At 42.8% G+C, this 23,895-nt stretch overlaps 1 protein-coding gene across 6 annotated transcripts in view; it reads left to right on the top strand.

Moving 5' to 3' along the window:
- Positions 1 to 23,895, top strand: part of ZNF609 (zinc finger protein 609) — a 242,492-nt gene that overhangs the window by 181,365 nt on the left and 37,232 nt on the right. For all 6 annotated transcript variants that reach the window (XM_045810812.2, XM_045810815.2, XM_045810813.2 and 3 more), the window contains exons 4-8: positions 17,277 to 17,364; positions 18,064 to 20,401; positions 21,136 to 21,502; positions 22,918 to 23,093; positions 23,354 to 23,570. In XM_045810812.2, the coding sequence (XP_045666768.1) occupies positions 17,277 to 17,364; positions 18,064 to 20,401; positions 21,136 to 21,502; positions 22,918 to 23,093; positions 23,354 to 23,570 (3,186 nt within the window). The remainder of the gene's footprint in view (positions 1 to 17,276; positions 17,365 to 18,063; positions 20,402 to 21,135; positions 21,503 to 22,917; positions 23,094 to 23,353; positions 23,571 to 23,895) is intronic.

Genomic DNA, 23,895 nt, shown 5'->3' with positions numbered 1-23,895 from the left:
TGTCACAATGATGGAGAATAATAAGTAATATATACTTGCTGGCTAATTGCATGTAAGCAGTGTATGAAGTAGATTAATCTGATAATGGTTTACCAGCTGGATTGACGGGAAGAATAAAAGCCTGGAGTTAGGGACACAAGTCAGAGGCTGTTGGAATAGTCTACAGTTGAGTTAGTAAGGAGTTGGACTCTGGCGGTTGTGGTGGGAATGGAGAGGAAGACATTGAATTCAGGGAGTTCCAAGGCAGAATGACAGGCCATGGTGACTGGCTATTATCCAGATGCCACAGAAAGCCAGCTCTGCTTCCTCCCTTTTCAGCCCGTGATCCCTCCTCGTTATGCCAAAGTTCCCTGCTTCCTTTACACTTCATCAATTGCCTCTCTTCAGGTCCAGAATTCTCATAACTTAGGAAAATTCCAACTGGGCAAGCAGATCTCCAGAAGGCAAAACTGAGAGCAGTGGTAGAACTGGCTGGTCCCCAAGTTTCTGTCTCCGATCATGAAGGTAGCAGCAGCTTTGTTAACATCTCTATAAAAAGGCAGAAGTAGGGGCACCTGGCTGGCTCAGTCTGTAGAGCATGCAGCTCTTGCTCTCAGGGCTATGATCTGAAGCCCCTGTTAGGCAGAGAGTTCAGTTAAGAAAAAGAAAAAGGTTGTGACGCCTGGGTGGCTCAGCCAGTTAAGCATCTCACTCTTGATTTTGGCTCAGGTCATGATCTCAGGGTGGTGAGATCGAGTCATGTGTGTGTGTGTGTCAAAAAAAAAAAGAAAAAGGCATCAGTTCTAATACTTTTTGTACTCAAGACTCCTTTCACTCTTAATTATTAGGGGGGGTGTCTGGCTGGCTCAGTTGGAAGAGCATGTGACTCTTGATCCCAGGTTGTAAGTTTGAACCCCACATTGGGAGTAGAGACTACTAAATAAATAAATAGATAAATATTAAGGACTTCTAAAAGCTTTTGTTTGTATCTATTGATATTATAGCTCTTGATATTTACCATAATAGGAATTAAAATTAAACTGTTAAACTATATATTTTTTAACCCATTTAAAAACAATAGCAAAAAACCTATTATATGTGAACATACGTTTATAAAAATATAGTTTCTAGGGACACCTGGGTGGCTCAGTAGGTTAAGCGTCTGCCTTAGGCTCAGGTCACAATCCCATCCTGGGATCAAGTTCCGCGTCAGGCTCCTTACTCAGTGGGGAGCTTGCTTCTCCCTCTGCCTTTGCCTATCGCTCCCCCTACTTGTGTGCTCGGTCTCTCTCTCTCTGTCTCTGACACATAAATAAATAAAATCTTAAAAAAAAAAGATTTTTTTATTTTTAGCAATCTCTACATCCAACTTAGGGCTCAAACTCACAACCCTGAGTCGAATGCTTTACCGACTGAGCCAGCCAGGTGCTCCTCCCCATGAACTTTGAATTCAAATATAACAGACTCTTAAGAGAATCATGACATTAATGGATGTAGAATGTATGTGCGCATGAAGTCAGATAAGAGGACCTGTACGGCTGGTGATTGAGCTCAGTGTCGACTCCCTGATTTCCTTGAGAGTAGATCCCAAGAAGGAAGTTGGATGAGATACGAAAGTTGGTGATAAGGGAATGACTCCTACTGTGAAAGGTAGAAATGTTAATGACAAGAAAAAGTGACTGCTGACAACCAACCAGAGAGGAGACCAAAAAGCCAAACACAAAAACTCAACAGAGCAATTTGGTCATGATTAATAGAGGGTCATTAACTCTTAATACTCCAGTAACCTTTTTTTTTTAAAATGGATTTGTTTTGTTTTGTTTTTTTAAGGAAACTCTACCCCCAACATGGGGCTCAAACTCACAACCCTGAGACCATGCTCCACCCACCGAGGCAGCAGGCACCAAATCTTTAAAGGGACATCTCTTTACTACACCATAGATAATTATATCTAGTGTATAATTCCCTGGGTCATCAAGAAAAAGATTAAAGTATCCTCTGTATATGGAGAGTCCTCAGCTTATAAATGGCTTATATTCCAGAGTTAATCTTCAAAACATTTTTTGGGGACTCAATCTATTTTTCTATAGAAACAGTTGAATAATTGTTACTTTGGGTCCCAAACTGCTTTTTCATTTTATCTGTGTAACAACTTCTGAGTGCCTAATATCAGTAAAATATCTCAGCTCTCACGTATAGCTTTGTTTTGGTGGGAGAATACGTGCTGAGGCCGAAGTCTTGGCATATATACTATCTCCCTCTGGCTTCCATTATTTGTCTTGCATGGAGCTAGGGGTCAGGAAGCTATGGCCCTGGTGCCAAATCCAGTCTGCTGCCTGTTTGTGTCCCTCAACCCCTGACCTACATGATCTGGCCTACCTTCATGTCCCTGACTTCGTCTCTTTCTCTGACTCCCCTGTAGCCGCATATCCACTTTGCAGTTCCTCAGAACATGCCAGGCACATTCCCATTACAGGGCCTGTATTTTCCTCTGCCTAAAATGTTCTTCATTCTAATCTCCACACAGCTCACGCTCTCGCCTCTGCCAAGTATCTCAGCTTGAATGTCACCTTCTCAATAAGGCTTTTCTTGTGACCTCCTTTATAAAAGAGCAGCATCCCCGCCCCTCACATTCTCTTTTCGTCTGCTTCTGTTTTATTTTTCTGCAGGGGGCTTACCACCATCTAACATATATTTACTTGTTCATTTATTTATTGTCTGTCTCGCATCATTTGAATATAAGTTGCATATAAGAGCAAGGACTGTCAGTTTTGTGCATTCCTGTGTCCCATCACTTCAGAACAGTGACTGGCCCAGAGTAGGTAGGTGTTCATTTGTTGAATGAACCAATAATGAGAAAAAGAAAGAGAGACATGCATGCTAACCTGCCTTTTATCCAGGGAATAGTTGTCAACATCAATCAGGGTTGAAAATTGGGATTGAAATAAGATTTAAATAGCATATAGGCCGGGCACCTGGGTGGCTCAGTTGGTTAAGTGTCTGCCTTTGGCTCAGGTCATGATCCTGGGGTCCTAGCATCAAGCCCCATGTCGGGCTCCCTGCTCAGCCGGGAGCCTGCTTACCTCTCCCTCTCTCCCCTCCTCATGCTCTCTCTTGCTATATCTCTCTCGAATAAAACGAAATTTTTTAAAAGCGCATAGGCAAATGCTAATGTTTCCATTTGAAAATTCAAGCCTGTTGGAGCATTCAGTAACTTGTGAGCTCTTCTCCCTTCCCTTTCCCTTTATCAGTCCCTATGCTGAGGACAGGCAGCTGGCCTTACTAACCTTTGTTCTTCAGTACCTTGTCCAGTGAATCCCACAGAGTAGGCTTTTAATAAATATTTGCTCCCAGCCCAGGAATAGACCTCAGTATCTTTGTAGCTGTTTTTTGTAACTTCAATACTTAGCATAATGCCTGGCAAATAATAGAGGCTCAGTAAATATTTGCTCCAGGAAGTAATAAATTAAATGAATTCTTTGTCTACTCAGGGTAAGACACTGCTCCAGGTTGTCTATTATAAAGTAACAAATTACCCCCAAAGCATAAATAAATATTATCTCCTATAGTTTCCATGGTTCAAGAGTTCAGGGGTGGCTTAGGTGACTGGTTCTGTCTCAGGGTCTCTCGTGAGGTTGCAGTCAAGATGGTACCCGGGGCTGTCATCGTCTGAAAGCCTATCTAACCCTGGAGGATCCTCTTTCAAGTTGGCTCACTCACATGGCTGTTAGCAGGAGGCCTCAGTTTCTAGTCTCATGGACCTCTCCATAGGGTGGCCTGCTGGAGTGTCCTCACATCACAGCGGCTGTCTTCCCCAAGAGAAGTAATCCAAGAGAAAAAGCCAGGAGGAGACCACAATCCCTTTTATCACCTACTTCCACCACATTCTGTTTATTAGAAGCAAGTTGCTAGGTAACCCACATTCAAGGTGAGGAGAATTAGGCCTCACCTTTTTGAAGGGAGAAATATCAAAGAATTTGTGGACATATTTTAAAACTGCCACATTCACTCTGATACTCTGAATTGAGTGAAGAGAAGTTACCCATATAGAGGAAACGAGACAGGTTTTTTCAGAAATAGTGTCTGTCCTGCCACTTGTATGCCCTTTTCAAGTCCAGTTTTGCCTGCACTTTTGCCTACAAAGAGTTTTTTGCTTGGCTGGTTGGTTGGTTTTTGTTTTTTAGAGAAGGGGTTGGTGCAGAGGGAGAGAGAGAATTGAGCGGGGCTGGATCTCACAACCCTGAGATCATGACCTGCGCCAAAATCAAGAGTTGGACACTGAACCGACTGAACCACCCACGTGCCCCTAAAAGGAGAATTTTTAGAACATCTTTGAAGGTCTCCTACTAAAATTCATAACTTTATTTTTTTAAAATACATAAGACATGCATATGGTGCAAAATTCAAAGGTAAAATGAGTATGCAGTGAAAAACAAGTTTCCCTTGCCTGAGTCCCAGCCACCCAGTTTCCCTCCCTGCGCAGGACTGCTATTGCTAGTTTATTTATCCTTCCAGAGACCTTCTACGCACTTATAAATACCTATTTATAAACTTTTTTTTTTTTACACAGATGGTAACGTATTACGGTTACTGTTCTATACCTTGCTTCTTTTTCACTCACCTGTGTATCTTAGAATTTGTTTCATAGCAATTTATCTGTAGTTGCTTTGGTCTTTTTAACAGCTACATAGTATTCCATTGTGTGGATGTACAAAAATGGATTTAATTGTTCCCTCATTGAAGGACATTTAGTTTGGTTCCCATTTTTTGCTATTAAACACTGCTGCAGCAAATACCTCATTCATATTTTACACTGAGAATATTTATGGGTAAATACCTATAAGAGGATTTGTTGGGTCAAAGAGTGTGTGCTTTTTGAAAGGTAATGTCAGGGGCACCTGGGTGGCTGTCAGTTGAGCATCTGCCTTCGGCTCAGGCTCAGGACATGATCTCGGAGTCCTCCGATCAGCTGCGTTGGGCTCTGCACTCAGTAGGGAATCTGCTTGAGATTCTCTCCCTCTGACTTTCCCCTCTGCTCCTCCCCCTGCACGCTCTCACTCTCAAATAAATAAAATCGTTTTTAAAATGTGTGGGGAAAAAAAACCCAAAAAACCCAGAGAGAGTCATCTGAGCATGAAGGTCCTAGATCCCTGAGAGAAACAGGGTGCTGGCAGAAGTGGTAAAAATGAGGGCCGCAGAGGTAGAATTTACTCTTCCCACTGTTGTGCTTGGATCAGTCTTGGCTGTGCAACTGTTTTGAGGCTTTGAATTATCCCCTGAAACAAAGCAGTGCTGCTCTGGGATTGGGTTTTTTCTCAACACCATTCCTCCTGAGAGCTGGCAAAACCTGACTGCTGCCTCATACCTAAGTCATTTCCCCATTACTTTGCTCCAGTATCCATCACCTGTAAGAAGAGAGAATATGCAGCACTTTAAAATTCAATAATATTTAATGAGATCGTCTGTAAGACCCTTGGAAACTAACCACCTAGAGAAACAAACAAAAGCACTATTTATTACTACTATTTTTAGCATTACTATCTTTAAATATGCCAAGCCTTTCCTTATTTTGTGAACACTGATTTAAAATAGGAAGTTTTCAGAGGTGCCTGGCTGGCTCAGTCGGTAGAGCATGTGACTCTTGATCTCGGGGTCGTTAGTTTAAGCCCCATGTTGGGTGTAGAGATTACCTTTAAAAAAAAACAAAAAACACACCAAAACCTCAATGAAGTGCAGATCTGGTTTAAAAAAAAAAAAAAAACTTTCTAAAATGGAAACCAATTTTTCTTTTTCTCTTCAGCTACATGCTGCCCTAATAGAGAAACTAAGTCTGTTAAGTGTTATTTTCTGCTTTTTCCTTCCTGTCCTCTTATTCTTCCAGCTGTCTCAACTCGGAACCTTGTAGGAAGACAGTTACACTTCAGAAAAATGTGTTTGCTTTGACATTTAAACAAGCCTCCATTTTGTTTTTCCATATTAGAATTTTTCCGCTTCCTCTCTCCCATTTCCAGCACTCTGTCTGACCTGTCTTCTTTTCAGCTCATTCATTATTGCTAAGGTTTGCAGATTATACCAAAGGAAGAAGACAGATTTATAAACATGTGTTCCTGCCCAGCTGTTTCAAGAGCAGGATTAACATTCATCTTCAAATTGTATGGCTGCTTTCTATATACAGCTGTGCTCGTCTGCCCTTATTAATGAGGTGCCTATCTCTAAGTCTGTCTTACATTGTCTAGAAATAAATGGACTCTTTTCCTATTCAAATTGGTAATGCAGTAATCAGAGGGGCCCATCACTGGGAGGAGACATCCATTTGAATTCACTTTGCTAATGGTCATAGAGAATTTAGCCTAATTGCTTTCTTAAGGGGTTTGCCATTTCCCTTTAAGATGTCAGGGCCCTGGAAAGGGGTAGGAATTCTGTCCTTTTCCTCTCTGTCTTTTCCTCCCCGCAATCCTGTATGTCTTTTATCTAAGATGAAAATAAAGGGACATTTTAAGGAAATTATGTAAAAAGAATCAGAATCCATTATGGATAACTGTACAGATAGATACCTTGACCACTAATAAATAATGAGATCTTTGAAAAATCACTTAACCTTTCTTGGCTCTCATTTCCTTGTTTGCAAAAGGTAGCTATAACAATCACTGACCAGGATTGTTGGAAGGATTGTGCTTTTTCTATATGGCCTGCCTTGTTCAAAAAAGTGAACAAGGCTGTGAATATTTGATAAGATGATTAGTATGAAAACACCTAGCACATAATAGATGTGCAATAAATGTTTGAATTAGCTAAACCAAAGCTCTTTTCTGCCCTAATTTCAGTAGTGAGACTTTCTGGTAGGATAACCCATTTTTTTTTTCTTCTTCTACCAACTCCCTTGGCTGATCTGGTTTTATGATCAAGCATCCTAAAATTGGATTTGAAAGAAAACAGGGACAAAATAAGATCTTACTCAAAGCCGTGCTCAAGAGTTGAGGGTTCAGTACTGATGTTCTGTGGTTTTGTCTAAAGCATTCTCTTTCACTTATTGAAAGCCTACTGTGGGCTAGTTATCTAATTTGACAATCTTATCATTTATTTCCATTTTAATCCTGGAGTATTGATTAAAAATCTGAGGGTCATGAGGTTAAGTGACTTGACCAAGGAAGGTTACACTGTAACAGAGTGAGGATTTGGACTAATGTTTTCTAATTCCAAGTCCCTTGATCTTTAGACAGCATTCCACATCAAAGAAGAAAATGAATATAGGTGAATTACTATAGATATACCCTGGGAGTGCTGGGTGAAATAGTATTTTATTAGTGTATGACCAAAGACAAAGAAAAGGCTAATTCTAGAGTCCCCAGACTTATGCTATAGATAAATTACATAGAAAATGTACTTTGGGACTTCCAATCAAGATAATTTACTGTGTTCAAACTTTTGACACATCCCCTGTTTTCCAGACACATACCAAGAAATAAAACATATAAAGTGGAAATCAACATATTTGGGCTCAAAACAAAATAACCACCTTCATGGACCAAATATAGGAGAGCAAGTCACTGGGTGAAGCTGAAACGGTGGGCCTGCTGGCCTCCAGGAGATAGAGAATGGTGCCTGAGAGATGAGATTTTGAGCAGTAACTAGATACTAAAATGCCCCATAAAGAGATAGAACTTGAAGCCAGGGGAGATGCCACCCCCTAACCAGCCTCATGAAAGGAGACTTCCGAAAGTTAATTGAATGGGGGAGAAGGGAAGCCTAAAGAGTGGTGAAGAAGTATGTCAAGCTGCCTTCTGGTACAATGATTAGAACTGTGATATCCTAAATTTCTTCTAATGGCACAGGCCATTAAAAGACCTGTTGAGGGAGCGCCTGGGTGGTTCAGTCAGTTAAGCTCTGACTTCAACTCTCAGGTCATGATCCCACGTTTCCATATCGGGCTCTTTGCTCATTGGGGAGCCTGCTTCTCCCTTTCCCTTTGCCCTTCTCCCTGCTTATGCTCACACGTGCACTCTCTCTCTCTCTGACAAATAAAAATCTTAAAAAAAAAAAAAAGATGATGATGGTGGGGAAAACAAGGCAGACCATCTAGGGACCTCAAATCCTGTGAAACAACACGATGGGAAATTCTCTGGGTTTTCTTTTTGCATCGTATCCCCAACATGGAGCCAAACATTATACTTCATAATGAAAGACTGAATGTTTACCCCAGTAAGAACAGCATCAAGGCAAGGATGTCTATTCTCACTACCCTTATTCAACATAGTGCTGGAAGTTCTAGCTAGCGCAACAAGGCAAGAAAAGGAAATAAAAGACATGCAGATCAGAAAGGAAGAAATACAGGTGTGCTTATTTGCACGTTCCCCTGATTGTCAAAATAGAAAATCTCAGTGAGTATATAAAAAACTTAGAACTAATGAGTGAGTTCAGCTAGGCTGTAGAATATAGGATAAATATATAAAAATCAGTTCTAGGTCTATATGCTATCTATGAACATATGGACACTGAAATTAAAAATACAATACCCTTCACAATAGCTCAAAAAACTGAAATCTGGGGCGCCTGGGTGGCTCAGTCGTTAAGTGTCTTCCTTCAGCTCAGGGTGTGACCCGGCGTTCTGGGATGGAGCCCCGCATCAGGCTCCTCCACTGGAAGCCTGCTTCTTCCTCTCCCACTCCTCCTGCTTGTGTTCCCTCTCTCGCTGGCTCTCTCTCTCTCTCTGTCAAATAAATAAATAAAATCTTAAAAAACAAAAACAAAAAACTGAAATCTGTGGGGCACCTGGGTGGCTCAGTTGGTTAAGCGTCCAACTCTTGATTTTTGCTCAGGTCATGATCTCAGGATCCTGGGATCAAGTGCCACGTCAGGCTCTGCACTCCGCGTGGAGTATGCTTGTCCCTCTCCCTCTGCTCCTTCCCGTTTGTGCGTTCCCTAGCTCTAAAATAAATAAAAGCTTTTTTTTTTTTAAGTGAAATCCTTAGATGTAAATCTAACGAAATACCTACAAGATTTATATGCTGAAACTATACAATGCTGATAAAAGAAACCAAAGAAGATCTAAATGAATGATGAGTACATAGTAACGATGTCCAATTTTCCCAAATCGATAGTCAGGTTTAATGTCAATTCCTGTCAAAATTCTAGCAAGATATTTTGTAGACGTAGACAAGATTATTCTAAAATTTACATGGGAAGGCCAAAGGAACGAAAATAGCTGAAACAGTTTTGAAAAAGAAGAATAAAGTGGGAGGAATCAGACTACCTGATTTCAAGACTTACTTTATAGCCACAGTAATCAAGGCTGTGATATAGGCAGACGGATAGACACAGACCAGTGGAGCAAAACAGAGAACCCAGAAAGGGCACACAAATACACAGAGCTGATTTTGGCAAAGGTGCAGAAGCAGTTCTTGGGATGAAAGATGGCCTTTTCAACAACTGGTGTTGGAACAAGCAGACATCGTGGGCCAAAGCAAAGGGGAAAGAATCTCATACAAAAAACTAACTCTGGAATGGATCAAGGACTTAAACAGAAAACATAAACCTAATAGAAAATCTTCAGTAGGCAAAGAGTAGGGTTAGGCAAAGAGTTCTTAGACTTGGCACCAAGAGCACAGTCATAAAAGGGGAAATGGATAAATTGTATTTCATCAAAATTAAAAATGTTTGGTCTGTGAAAGACCTTGTTAAGATGTGAAAAGTCAAGCTAGAGAATAGAAGAAAATGCCCAACAAAGGACTAGTATCCAGAATATATAAAGAACTCTTGAAACTTAACAATAGAAAACAAACCAATCAGAAAATGGGCTAAAGACATGAACAGATATTTCACCAAAGAGTATATGCAGATGGCAAATAAGCACATAAAAAGATGTTCAGCGTCATTAGCCATTACAGAAATGCAAATTAAAACTACAATATGAGACATTACTACACAACTTAGAATGGCTAAAATTAAAAGTTAATGCCAAATACTGGCAAAGATTCAATGAAACTGGATCTCTCATGCATTGCTGGTGGGAATGTAAAAAAGTAAAGCTACTCTGGAAAACAGTTTGGCAGTTTCTCAAAAAACTTAATATGCAACTATAATATGATCCAGTAATTGCACTCCTGGGTATTTATCTCAGAGAGATGAAAACTCAGGTTCACTAAAAGCCTGTACACAAATGTTTATAGCAGCTTTATTCATAATAGCCAAAAACTGGGAACAACCCAGATGTCCTTCAGATTCAGCAGGTAAATGGTAAAACAAACTGGTACATCCATACTAGGAAATACCACCCACCAAGAAAAAAGATTGAACTGTTGATACAGGCAGCAACTTGGATGAATCTCCAGGTAATTATATGCTAGTAAAGGGAGGTGTGGGGGAGGAGAGGAGACAGTCCCAAAGGGTTATATGCTGTGTGATTCCATTTATATAACATTGTTAAAATGACAAAATTATAGAAATGGATAACAGATTAGTAGTTGCCAGGAATTAAGGAGGGATGAATGCGAGAGGAAAGTGAGTGCAGCTGTAAAAGGGCAAAAGGAGGTATCCTGGTGTTGATGGACGTATTTTGTATCTTCATGTGTCAACATTAGACTTCTAGTTGGGATATAATACTATAGTTTTGCAAATGTTGCCATTAGGGGAAACTGAGTAGGGGTACAGTGGGGTTTCTGTTATTTCTTACAACTGCATGTGAATCTATAATTATCTCAAAATGTAAAAAGTAATTTTAAAAATTTAACCACCAGGAATTGAATGAACACCTAATGAAATTATCGTATGGTACAGTTAAATAAAGACTGTAATAAGTCTGGGGCACCTGGGTGGCTCAGTCAGTTAAGCATCTGCCTTTGGCTTAGGTCATGATCCCAGAGTCCTGGGATCAAGTCCTGCATCAGGCTCCCTGCTCAGCAGGAGCCTGCTTCTCCCTCTGCCTGCTGCTCCCTGTGCTTGTGCTCTCTCTCAAATAAATCTTTTTTAAAAAGAGACTATAGTAAGTCCAGGGGCGCCTGGGTGGCGCAGTCGTTAAGTGTCTGCCTTCAGCTCAGGGCGTGATCCCGGAGTTCTGGGATCGAGCCCCACATCAGGCTTCTCCGCTGGAAGCCTGCTTCTTCCTCTCCGATTCCCCCTGCCTGTGTTCCCTCTCTCGCTGGCTCTCTCTCTCTCTCTGTCAAATAAATAAATAAATAAATAAATAAATAAATAAATAAATAAATAAAATCTAAAAAAAAAAAAAAACTATAGTAAGTCCAGTTAGAATTTTTAAAGAGAAACAGAATAATAATGTCTATTAAAATGAAACTGTGAAGGGTGCCTAGGTGGCTCAGTCAGTTAATCATCTGCCTTAAGCTCAGGTCATGATCCCAAGGTCCTGGGATCAAGCCCCACATTGGGCTCCCTGCTCAGCGGGCAGCCTGCTTCTTCCTCTGCCTGCCGCTCCCCCTGCTTGTGCTCTCTCTCTCTCTTTCTCTCTCTCTCTCTTTGTCAAATAAATAAATAAAATCTTCAACAAAAAAAATAAAACTATGAACCAAAGAGCCAGAAATTAAATAATGTCATGTAGATATGAAAAATTAACCAGTTTAAAATTTTGGAAATAATTATCCTTGAAATTTATATTATAATCATTGAAATTTTTTTTAACTCAATACCTTAGATAAATTCTAGGAACAAATTATAAATTGGGAGAATCAAACACAAAGAAAAAATACATGAGAGATCAACTTAAATAGAGATAATGGCTTGAGAGGCTCTAATGCATATCATCTGTGAGTCCTAGGGGATAAAAGAGATTGAAAGAATGGCAGAGAGACAGTAAATGAATATATAATAGGTGATAATTTTCTTGAATTAGATTCTAATTAGAAACCTGTCTAGGTAATTTATACATTTGAAATATACCAGATAAATAAAAGTAAATGCATTATTTCAGTTAAACATGGTAGATTTAAAGTACATATTTACCTCCCAGTTTCTGCCTTTATAATTCATTCAAATGTCAGTAAAGGGATTTTGTTTTTAAGGTATAAACTCACGGGTTGCTTTAAAAAACAGGTAAGACTAGGGCGCCTGGGTGGCCCAGTCAGTTAAGTGTCCGACTTCAGCTCAGGTCGTGATCTCAGGGTTGTGGGATCAAGCCCGCAGGGGGAGTCTGCTGGAGATTCTCCCTCTCCCTCTGACCCCCCTCCCACTTGTGTGCACTCTGCTCACGTGCTCTGGCTCTCTCTCTCTCTAAATAAATCTTAAAAAAAAAACCAGACAATACTACTACAAACAAGTATAATCAATAGAACTTTGGAAATTAGAAAGCAGACGTAGGAGTACTGATTTAAGAGACCTGAAAAAACAAAGTTTTTTTAGTTGTCTGTTTTTTATCTGAGGTTGGGAGGAAGGAGAGCCAAGAAATAAGGAGTACGCTTATCATGATGAGCAGTGAGTAATGAATAGAATTGTTGAGTCCCTATATTACACACCTGAAACTAATATAACACAATATGTTAATTATACTGGAATTTATTTTTATTTATTTATTTGTTTGTTTGTTTGTTTGTTTGTTTATTTATTTGAGGAAGAACTCACACGCGGGAGCCAGCAGGGGGAGGGAGAGGGGCAAGCAGCGTGCATGCCAAGCATGGAGACCAACACAGGGCCCCATCCCATGACCCAAGATCATGACCTGAGCTGAAACCAAGAGTCCGATGCTTAACTGAATGAGCCACCCAGGCCCCTTGGAATTTATTTAAAAAAAAAAAAAATCTGGGACGCCTGGGTGGCACAGCAGTTAAGCATCTGCCTTCGGCTTGGGGCGTGATCCCAGCGTTATGGGATCGAGCCCCACATCAGGCTCCTCCGCTATGAGCCTGCTTCTTCCTCTCCCACTCCCCCTGCTTGTGTTCCCTCTCTCGCTGGCTGTCTCTATCTCTGTTGAATAAATAAATAAAATCTTTAAAAAAAATCATAAGAGAAAACACATTTACAGTACTGTACTGCTTTGTTTTGTTTTTTTAAAGATTTTATTTATTTATTTATTTGACAGAGAGAGACAGCCAGCGAGAGAGGGCACATCAGCAGGGGGAGCAGGAGAGGAAGAAGCAGGCTCCCAGCGGAGCAGGGAGCCTGATGCGGGGCTCGATCCCAGGACTCTGGGATCATGCCCTGAGCCGAAGGCAGACGCTTAACAACTGAGCCACCCAGGCGCCCCTGTACTGCATTTATTTAAACAAAAAAAAAATCTGCGGGCACCTGGGTGGCTCGGTCGGTTAGTCAGTTAAACGTAGGACTCTTGGTTTTGTCCACCCCTTGGTTTCAGTTCAGGTCATGATCTCAGGGTTGTGAGATCAAGCCCTGTGTTGGGCTCCATGCTCAGCAGTCAGTCTGCTTGAGATTCTCTCTGCTCATTCCCACGCTTGAGAGAGCATGCGCGCTCTCTCTCTCAAATGAATAAATCTTAAAAAAAATAAATAAATCCATGCATAAGGGGACTGATGCACTTCAAACCTGTGTTGTTCAAGAGTCAGCTATAATTAAATATCTTTAGAGAGGGGGCACCTGGGTAGCGCAGTTGTTAAGCGTCTGCCTTCGGCTCAGGGCGTGATCCTGGCGTTTCGGGATCGAGTCCCACATCAGGCTCTTCTGATGTGAGGCTGCTTCTTCCTCTCCCTCTCCCCTGTTGTGTTCCCTCTCTCACTGGCTGTCTCTCTGTCACATAAATAAATAAAATCTTTAAAAATAAATAAATAAATAAATAAATAAATAAATAAATAAATATCTTTAGAGGGATAAGATATGGAACAAGAACAGGATACCATTTTTTAATTAAAAAATACAACAGTAAATGGAAATTTCAGAATTTAACTTAGAAGATGAAAGAAATCCCTTAGAATATAGACAAAGGAATGGAAAACAGGAGTAAGAGATAAAAAAGAGGATTAATCTAGAACATCCAGCTTCTAGAGAAATAGAAATTCCAGTAAGCAAAAACAGGGGGCAAGTAATTGATAAGGTGGCAGAAAACTAGTGGCCGTATAGTAGATTTGAGTAACATCAGTCATTTATAGAACACCCTAAAACTGCAGAGTACACATTTTAAAATATTCTTTTCAGGTGCACATGGAATGTTCTTCAAGATAGATCATATTTCAGACTATAAATTCTCCAAATTTGAAAGGTTTGACATCATATAGAGTATGTTCTGTGCCACAAATTATATTAGAAATGAATAACAAAAAGATATTGGGAAAATCCCCATATAGTTGAAGATTTGACAACACTTTTCTAAATAACCCAGGATCAAAAAGGAAATCACCAGGGAAACTAGAAAATGTTCTGACCTGAATGATCATGAAAATGTATCAGAGCTTGTGGAATGCAGCTGACATAGGCTATGAGGGAAATTCATACCTTTAAATGCTTATATCTGAAAGGAAAAAAGATCTAAAATGGGCTAGCAAACTTGTTCATAAAGGGCCAGGTATAAATATTTTAGGCTTTGCAGGCCATACAGCCTCTCTATTGCACACTCAACTCTGCCTTGTGGCATGAAATCAGGCACAGACAATGCATAAGTGAGTAAGTGGGCTATGATTCTAATAAAACTATTCATATCACATCCCATATAGTTTCACATAACATAATGTTCTCCTTTTCATTTTTTCTACCATTAAAAATGTAAAAATGATTTATAGCTTGTTAATAACTTTAAAGTATCTCACAGTATAATGTTTATGACTTTGTGATAAGACATAAAAAAGCATAGGGGCGCCTGGGTGGCTCAGTCCGTTTCTGCATCTACCTTCAGCCCAGGTCGTGATCCCAGGACCCTAGGATCAAGTCCCCCATCCGGCTCCCTGCTCAGCAGGGAGTTTGCTTGTCCCTCTCCCTCTGCCCTGCTTGTGCTCTCTCTCAGTCTCATTCTCCTAAGTAAATAAATAAAATCTTTAAAAAAAAAAAAAAAGCATAAGCCATAAAGGAAAAGCTCAATGTATTTGACTTCACTAAAATGTGAACTAACCAAAAATACTTTAGAGGATAAATAAGCCACAAAAACAAAATTTAAAAAGTTGTTTTAGGGGTGCCTGGCTGACTCAGTCGGTAGAGCATCTGACTCTTGATCTCCGGGTCATGAGTTCGAGCCCCATGTTGGATGAGGAGATTACTTTAAAAAAAAAAAAAGTTTTATACCAGATTGAATTCCAGATGGATCAAAGATTTAAAGATAAAAAATCAAACTGTAAAAGTACTAAAAGAAGCCATAAGAAAAAACTATTAATGAAGTGATGGAATAAGGAAAGCCTTTTGAAATAGGACGGAAAACTCTGAAGCCGTAAAAGATTAATAAATATTTTAACAACATAAAAGGAAATCATTTCAGGGCACCTGGCTGGCTCAGTCAGTACGGCGTGCAACTCTTGATCTCAGAGTCATGAGTTTGAGCCCCACATTGGGTATAGAGATTACTTAAATAAACCTTCTTTAAAAAGGTAAATAAATAGGGGTGCCTGGGTGGCTCAGTTGGTTAAGCGTCTTCCTTCAGCTCAAAGGTCATGATCCTGGGGTCAAGCCCCACGTTGGGCTTTGTGTTCAGTGGGGAGCCTGCTTCTCCCTCCTCCCTGCTTGTGCTCTCTGTCACTATGTCTGTCTCTCTCAAATAAATAAATAAAATCTTTTTTTTTCTTAAGGTAAAGAATGTCTACAGAGCATTAACCACCATCAGCAAATGACAAACCAGGGGGAAATACCTGATTTGTACAACAGACAGAAGGCTTACTCTAGTTATATTATGAGATACAAATAATAAATAGACTACATAATTCAGTAGAAAAATGAGCAAAGGATTTGAACAGACAGTTCACTTAGGAAATACATCTCATAATGATGTCTTAAAATGATGTGATGTACAAACTCATGATAAAAAACATTAAATTAAAACTACGTAAACATTCTTTTTCTCCTATCAGGTTGGCAGAGATCAACAAGTTTGAGAACACTGTATTGCCAAAGGAAAAGGACAGCTGGTGTTCTCATGCACTACTGATGGGTGTATAAATTAGTGTATCTTCTTTGATGGCAGTTTGGCAGTATTCATCAAAAATCCAAATACAAGTGCTCTATGATTAACAATTTTACTTATAGGAATTTATCTTACAGGCATACTCGTACAAGTAAGATAAAATATTTGTACAAGGTTATTCATTTAGCATTATTTGGAATAGCAGAATAGTGAAGCAACCTAAATGTCCATTACCAGGGGACTGATTAAATAAATTATGGTACAATTTGAAATCATTCAAATGCAGCCATTGAAATGAAATGTTCTGTGTGTACTGATATAGAATGATCCAAAATATATGCTTGGATGAAAAAAGTACAGAATAGTATAGTATATTTTGCTACCATTTGAGGAAGAAGGTATATTTGATTATAAATGAATAAAATCTCTCTGGAGGATTATGTGGACCCATGGGCGTCTCTGACTAGAGAACTAGAAGGCTAAAGAACAGTGACGGGAGGGAACACTTCATTTATGTTGGGATTTGTTTGCTAGCTTTTAAATTTTGGAGTATGACTATATTATCCATCCAAAAGCATTTTTAAGTAATATGAACAAGACAGGAATGTTCACTGTGATATCGTTTATGAGTGAAATGTCCAAAATATCCTAATTATCCATCGGTAGGAGAATTTGTAAATTGTGGTCAAATCACACATAGGTGAGCACAGTTAAAATAAGTTGATTAGGGGCGCCTGGGTGGTGCAGTCATTAAGCATCTGCCTTCAGCTCAGGGCGTGATCCCGGCGTTCTGGGATCGAGCCCCACATCAGGCTCCTTGGCTGGGAGCCGCCTTCTTCATCTCCCACTCCCCCTGCTTGTGTTCCCTCTCTCACTGGTGATCTCTCTCTCTCTGTCAAATAAATAAATAAAATCTTTAAAAAAAAAATAAGTTGATTAAGCTTTTCATGTCAACATAGACACATCTCAAATTTGTAATGTTAATGAGAAAGGTAAGTTACACCCCAGCATGATCCCATCAATAGAAAGTTTGAAAATATAGTAAATAGTGCTTTTTAACTGTGATGTTTTATCCTTTAAAAGAGAAATCTGATGTCAGTATGGCACTAAATCTTAAAAATCTATTGAGCTGAATAGGCAGTTCCCATAGTGATATTAGGCCCAATCCTATGTGTCTCATGGGGACCCAGAGCACCCCCTAAACCCTCCTACAGGAGCCAGAATCCTCTTCAAATGAAAAATAACTCGTCTCAGTGGCCAGCAAGGTTTCTCGTGTCTATATCTGACTCTTCTTGTCTTCCAGGGATGTTGGTGGTGAATGTGACATGGAGGAACAAGACATACGTGGGTACACTTCTTGACTGCACACGGCATGATTGGGCACCCCCCAGGTAAGCATTTTACAGCTTTCCGTGTACGTTAGTCTGAGCCACCCTAATAAGTGATCCCTTATGCCTTCATCCTGTTAGAGTTGGAGACCTTTTAAGATACCCAGCTTTTAAAGAATATGATGGTGTTGGGATAAGGGAAGGCACTCTACTGCTCTGGCATTCAAGAGGAATAAGTGAATTACGTGTTGATGGGTTGGATAGGGATGGAACGAGATCCTATTTAGGCCTTTGTCTGGAGTTACTGAATTCTGGCTTCTACCAGTAGTCACCTCAGATCAAGTCCATCGAGTCTCCTGTGGGTAAACAAACAATCATTGATGATGCTTTTTGATGGTAGCCATCTCCGAGGAGTTGAAACTCAAGAACATTTTCAGTTTTATGAACACTAGACAATGTGGGTTTCACAAGGACCTTTTCCAGTTGACATTTCAGTGAATGGCACTTTACAGCTTGTTTGTACCCAGTTTGCCAGGGTTTGGGGAACCCAGATGTTGGGGAATGATGTACGGCTAGCATGCAGATAGCATCCTAGGAGCTCACCCCTTAATGCAGTTCCCACGCTTTCAGAAGTTCCTTTAACAAATCATGTTCATTGAAACTGATAGTTACCATCTGGACAGCTCTTCTGGAGGCAGCTGAACTGGTTTGAAGTTGTTTTCTCTTCTTAATAACATCCTGTTGTGTTTGCCCTTTGCCAAGGTTCTGCGACTCCCCCACCAGTGACTTGGAAATGCGCAATGGCCGGGGTAGAGGCAAACGTATGCGTCCCAACAGCAACACACCTGTCAGTGAGACAGCCACGGCCTCTGACAGCAAAGGGACCAGCAGCAGCAGCAAAACCCGGGCAGGAGCCAATAGCAAAGGCCGTCGGGGCAGCCAGAACTCTTCAGAGCATCGCCCACCTGCCAGTAGCACCTCTGAGGATGTCAAGGCCAGCCCATCCTCAGCTAATAAGCGGAAAAACAAACCGCTTTCAGACATGGAGCTAAATTCTAGCTCAGAGGACTCCAAAGGGAGCAAGCGTGTCCGTACGAATTCTATGGGCTCAGCCACCGGTCCCCTCCCTGGGACCAAGGTGGAACCCACTGTTCTAGACAGAAATTGTCCCTCCCCAGTCCTGATTGACTGCCCCCACCCAAACTGCAACAAAAAGTATAAGCACATCAATGGACTTAAGTACCACCAAGCCCATGCCCACACAGATGATGACAGCAAGCCAGAAGCAGATGGAGACAGTGAGTACGGAGAGGAGCCCACCCTCCACGCAGACCTCGGGAGCTGCAATGGGGCACCTGTCTCCCAAAAAGGTTCCTTGTCCCCTGCCCGCTCAGCTACCCCCAAAGTTCGGCTCGTAGAGCCCCACAGCCCTTCTCCTTCAAGCAAATTCAGCACAAAAGGCCTCTGTAAGAAAAAGCTGAGTGGGGAAGGAGACACAGACCTCGGGGCCTTATCGAATGATGGCTCTGATGATGGACCCTCAGTAATGGATGAAACAAGCAATGATGCCTTTGATTCTTTGGAAAGGAAGTGTATGGAAAAAGAAAAATGTAAAAAGCCCTCTAGCTTGAAGCCTGAAAAGATTCCTTCCAAAAGCTTAAAGTCAGCGCGGCCTATTGCCCCTGCCATCCCCCCGCAGCAAATCTACACCTTCCAGACTGCCACCTTCACAGCAGCAAGCCCAGGATCCTCCTCAGGCTTGACCACCACAGTGGTCCAAGCCATGCCCAACAGCCCCCAGCTCAAGCCTATTCAGCCCAAGCCCACTGTGATGGGAGAACCTTTCACAGTCAACCCTGCCTTGACTCCAGCCAAGGACAAGAAAAAGAAAGACAAAAAAAAGAAGGAGTCTTCAAAGGAACTTGAAAGCCCTCTGACCCCTGGGAAGGTGTGTCGAGCAGAAGAAGGCAAAAGCCCATTCAGGGAATCATCAGGAGATGGGATGAAGATGGAGGGGCTCCTGAATGGCTCATCAGACCCCCACCAAAGCCGACTGGCTAGCATCAAGGCGGAAGCTGACAAGATCTACAGCTTCACGGACAATGCCCCCAGCCCCTCAATTGGCGGCAGTAGCCGCATGGATAGCACTACCCCTACCCAGCCCCTGACTCCCTTACATGTGGTGACCCAGAATGGAGCTGAAGCCAACTCAGTCAAAACCAACAGCCCTGCATACTCTGACATATCAGATGCTGGGGAGGATGGGGAGGGCAAAGTGGACGGCGTCAAATCAAAGGACCCCGAACAGTTGGTTAAGGAAGGGGCTAAGAAAACGCTTTTCCCCCCTCAGCCGCAGAGCAAAGACTCACCATATTACCAAGGCTTTGAGAGTTACTACTCTCCGAGTTATGCACAGTCCAGCCCAGGGGCTCTGAACCCCAACAGCCAGGCAGGAGTGGAGAGCCAGGCTCTGAAGACAAAAAAGGATGAGGAGCCTGAGAGCATAGAGGGGAAAGTGAAGAACGATGTCTGTGAGGAAAAGAAACCAGAGCTGAGCGGTTCCAGTCAGCAGCCTTCCGTCATCCAGCAGCGTCCCAACATGTACATGCAGTCCCTGTACTACAACCAGTATGCCTACGTGCCCCCGTACGGCTACAGTGACCAGACCTACCACACCCACCTCCTGAGCACGAACACGGCTTACCGGCAGCAGTACGAGGAACAGCAGAAACGGCAGAGCCTGGAGCAGCAGCGGGGACTGGACAAGAAGGCGGAGTTGGGCCTGAAGGAGCGGGAGGCAGCACTCAAGGAAGAATGGAAGCAAAAGCCGTCGATTCCACCAACTCTCACCAAGGCCCCCAGCCTGACGGACCTGGTCAAGTCGGGACCCGGGAAGGCCAAGGAGCCAGGGGCTGACCCTGCTAAGTCAGTCATTATTCCCAAGTTAGACGACTCCTCCAAACTCCCCAGCCAGGCCCCGGAAGGACTTAAAGTGAAGCTGGGTGAGGCCAGCCACCTAGGCAAGGAGGCCTCTGAGGCTAAGACAGGTGCTGAGTGTGGCCGTCAGGCAGAGGTGGATCCAATACTCTGGTACCGACAGGTAACTGTTCTGGGAGGAAATAGAAATACTATTTGATAGCCTTTCTCGCTTTCTCACAAATCAGGGCTCTTCTTAGGTAGGGGGTCAGCAGAATACAGATTGGCAGGAGAGGTCTCTAATTTTAAGGATTCTTTATCTTTATAAATCGTGTTTGTGTTTTTAAGAAGCACATTTACATCAGTAAAAGGTGTTTTTCCCATTTGACAGGAGAGGCCCAGGTAAGTCAGCTTGATTTGTTTAGGGTAACTAGCAACTTCACTAGCAGAGCCAGGACTGGAACCCAGGTTATCTCAATCCCTAGTCCAGTGTTTCTTCCACTGTTTGGTTCCTGTGGAGTGAGTTCATGGTGATCTCTCCCATTTCCCAGAGGGAGTTACTCAGACTGAGTTACTTTCTAAGACATTTTATAGTGCGGACCGTGGCTGGCTCGGTCAGTGGAGCGTGCAACTCTTGATCTCAGGGTTGTAAGTTTGAGCCCCACGTTGGGTGTAGAGATTACTTAAAGATAAAATCTTCTAAAAAAATAATAAATGGAACCAGTATGTCATGCCTTTTTTTTTTCTTGTCCTATGCAATGTAATTATTTTCACTAATTTTTAGTATTCTACTTTATGAATATATGAAAATATGTATCATCAGTCTATTGAGGGACATTTGGGTTCTTTCCAGCATTTTTGGGCTTGAAATCTCTCTCCTATCTGTACAAAACTCAGTGCTCCTTCTGTGATTTTTAGGAAGCAGAGCCCCGGATGTGGACGTATGTCTATCCTGCCAAGTACTCGGACATTAAGTCAGAGGATGAGCGGTGGAAAGAAGAGCGGGACCGTAAATTGAAGGAAGAAAGGAGTCGGAGTAAGGACTCTGTCTCCAAGGAGGATGGGAAGGAAAGCACAAGTAGTGACTGCAAGCTGTCCACATCTGAGGACTCCCGCCTCGGGAGCAAGGAGCCTCGACCAAGTGTCCATGTGCCTGTGTCTTCCCCCCTCACCCAGCACCAGTCCTACATCCCTTACATGCACGGCTACTCCTACAGCCAATCCTATGACCCCAACCACCCCAGCTACCGGGGCATGCCTGCTGTGATGATGCAGAACTACCCAGGTACGGCCCCCACCTGGGGCTCCATTAACCAGGAAGGGAAATGAAGCACAGATTGCAGGGCCAGAGTTTTTTTGCGCAGCCCTAAGGCTTAATGAGGCCCGGACAGGTGACTGTCCTGTTTTGAACGTGACATTCTGTGAGCGGTCAGTCTAGCCCCGAGCTCCTTGAATGACCCCTGACTACACTCTGTGGGACCGCCTCTCCCTCCCTTGCTCCATCTAGAGTCTTGCCTCTGTAGTCCGTTTTCTTGGATAACCGAAGGCAAAACTCCCTCTCTACCACCATCTTCCCTCTGCTGGGGTTTTTTCAAACACAAACCCTACATTTTGCCATGGGTTAGGCACTTTGGGGAATACAAAAGAAACCGAGAAGACTAGTTCCCTCTCAAGGGGCTTACAACTTAATTGTACCAGGAGAGACACATGGAACAAATAATTCAGACCAGGACAATGCATGTATTCATTTACAAGATCATGTTCAGCTGGAAGGTTGGAAGACAGCGGGAGAGGGGAAGAACTGCTTGAAATCCGAATGGGGGAAAGTCCAGTAGAATACGTTCAGCCTGGGAAGGATAAGCTCCTGACCCTGCCATCCGTGAATTCTCGGGGAGGGCCACAAAGTAGGGACGTAAGTGTTTTTAACTTGTTATAAGACCGTGCTCCCGCTCAACGGCACTCGCCGCTTTCTGTGGTCCGAAGAGCCACGTGGGCTGCTTCTGGGGCAGAAGAGCACTCCTTCACTCCTCAGAGCTCCCACCTCTCTATCGGAGAGCAGCCTAGTCTTGATATCCTGCTCGAACGTCGTAAGGTAAACTCTAAATAGCACAAGTAAGCTTTTCAAACAGAAATAGGAAGTTGCCTCCCCGTGTGGCGCTCCTTTCTGCCCGCCACCCGTCCATCCACATAGAAGTAACAGTTCGCCTTGACGAGAGCCTGCTGTGGGCCACACACTGTATTTGGTGATTTATGTACATTCTCTTATTTAATCTTCCCTGTGGAATAGTATTGGCATCTTCCTTTTGATGGGAAAGAAACTGAAGCTCAGAAGGGTTGTTAATTTGCTCAAGGCTACCCAGCTGTTAAGTCTTGAGAGGGAGAGGTGAACCCAAGGTCACGTGACTCAAATCCTCCGATCTTTCCACTTTACCGCAATGCCTCTCCAAGGTGAATCTCTGAGGCTGGGGCTCTAGGGAAGTGGATTCCTCAGAAGTTGAGGGCTGTATTCCTAATCTCTCTTAGCTAGTTTTGCCTCTAGAGCTCAGTAAAGAAAGGGCAAACTAATCGTTTCAGCCTGAGGACACCATGGTGGGAACTCTCTCCGCCTGTGCCTCGGAAAGCTGATGCCCGCCTAACCAGGCTCACTGAAACAGTTTCTCCTGCTTCTCTCATCTCTTTGCTTTATTTTTCCTTCCCCAGGTTCCTACCTACCTTCCAGCTACTCTTTCTCCCCATACGGCAGCAAGGTCTCGGGGGGTGAAGATGCCGACAAGGCGCGAGCCAGCCCCAGTGTCAGTTGCAAATCCAGCTCAGAGTCCAAAGCTCTGGACATCTTGCAGCAGCATGCCAGTCACTACAAGAGCAAGTCGCCCACGGTAAGTGGCACTGGCTGCTACCAAAACCCAGATCCAGGGTCTGGAGGAAGGCGGGCGGGCAAGTTCGGGTCTTAACTACAGTGCAGCCTGGCCGACTTGGCATTGGCTTCACCGGGCACCTCCACAATTCTTGGGTGCCCCGCGTTTGTAAGGAGTCATAATGTGGGCTCGGAGCATCTTGCTGTCGTGTGAGTCTGTGTATGTGTGTCTGTGTGTGTCTCAGTCTCACAGTAGTGCTTTTGTGTCTGCTTTTTTTCTAGATAACTGATAAAACGTCTCAGGAGAGAGATCGGGGAGGTTGTGGGGTGGTTGGGGGTGGTGGCAGCTGTAGCAGCGTTGGGGGAGCAGGCGGGGGTGAAAGGAGTGTAGACCGGCCCCGCACCTCCCCTTCTCAGCGCCTGATGTCCACACACCACCACCACCACCACTTGGGGTACTCGTTGCTCCCAGCACAGTACAACTTACCCTACGCAGCAGGTAAGCCTCCTTCCCCTACCTCTTTTTGACTCATCCCAGTAGCATAGTAGCATTGCACAGCAATGGGACCCCCAGCAAGAATCCTTTTTTTTCTTGTTGAGCTTCTAATCTGTCCAGGATCTTAGGATTTAGCCCCCTGCAGACAGGCATTAAAGCATGTGACATTTATTTCCTCCCCTGGAGCTTAGGGACTCTCAAACTCCTGTAGAAAATTGGCTTTGATAGTCAAAAGAGTAAGGACCAGGTGTTTCCATAGCCAAAGAGAAACAGGCAGCTGAAAAATAGAGCCTTGCTATCTATACTGTCTGCAGCCACTATATCTGGC

This window comes from Ursus americanus, chromosome 28 (genome assembly GCF_024610735.1).
Source record: "Ursus americanus isolate L20-20 chromosome 28, mUrsAme1.1.p, whole genome shotgun sequence".
Classification (NCBI taxonomy): Eukaryota; Metazoa; Chordata; class Mammalia; order Carnivora; family Ursidae; genus Ursus; species Ursus americanus.
This window is presented reverse-complemented; position numbering and strand designations above follow the sequence as displayed.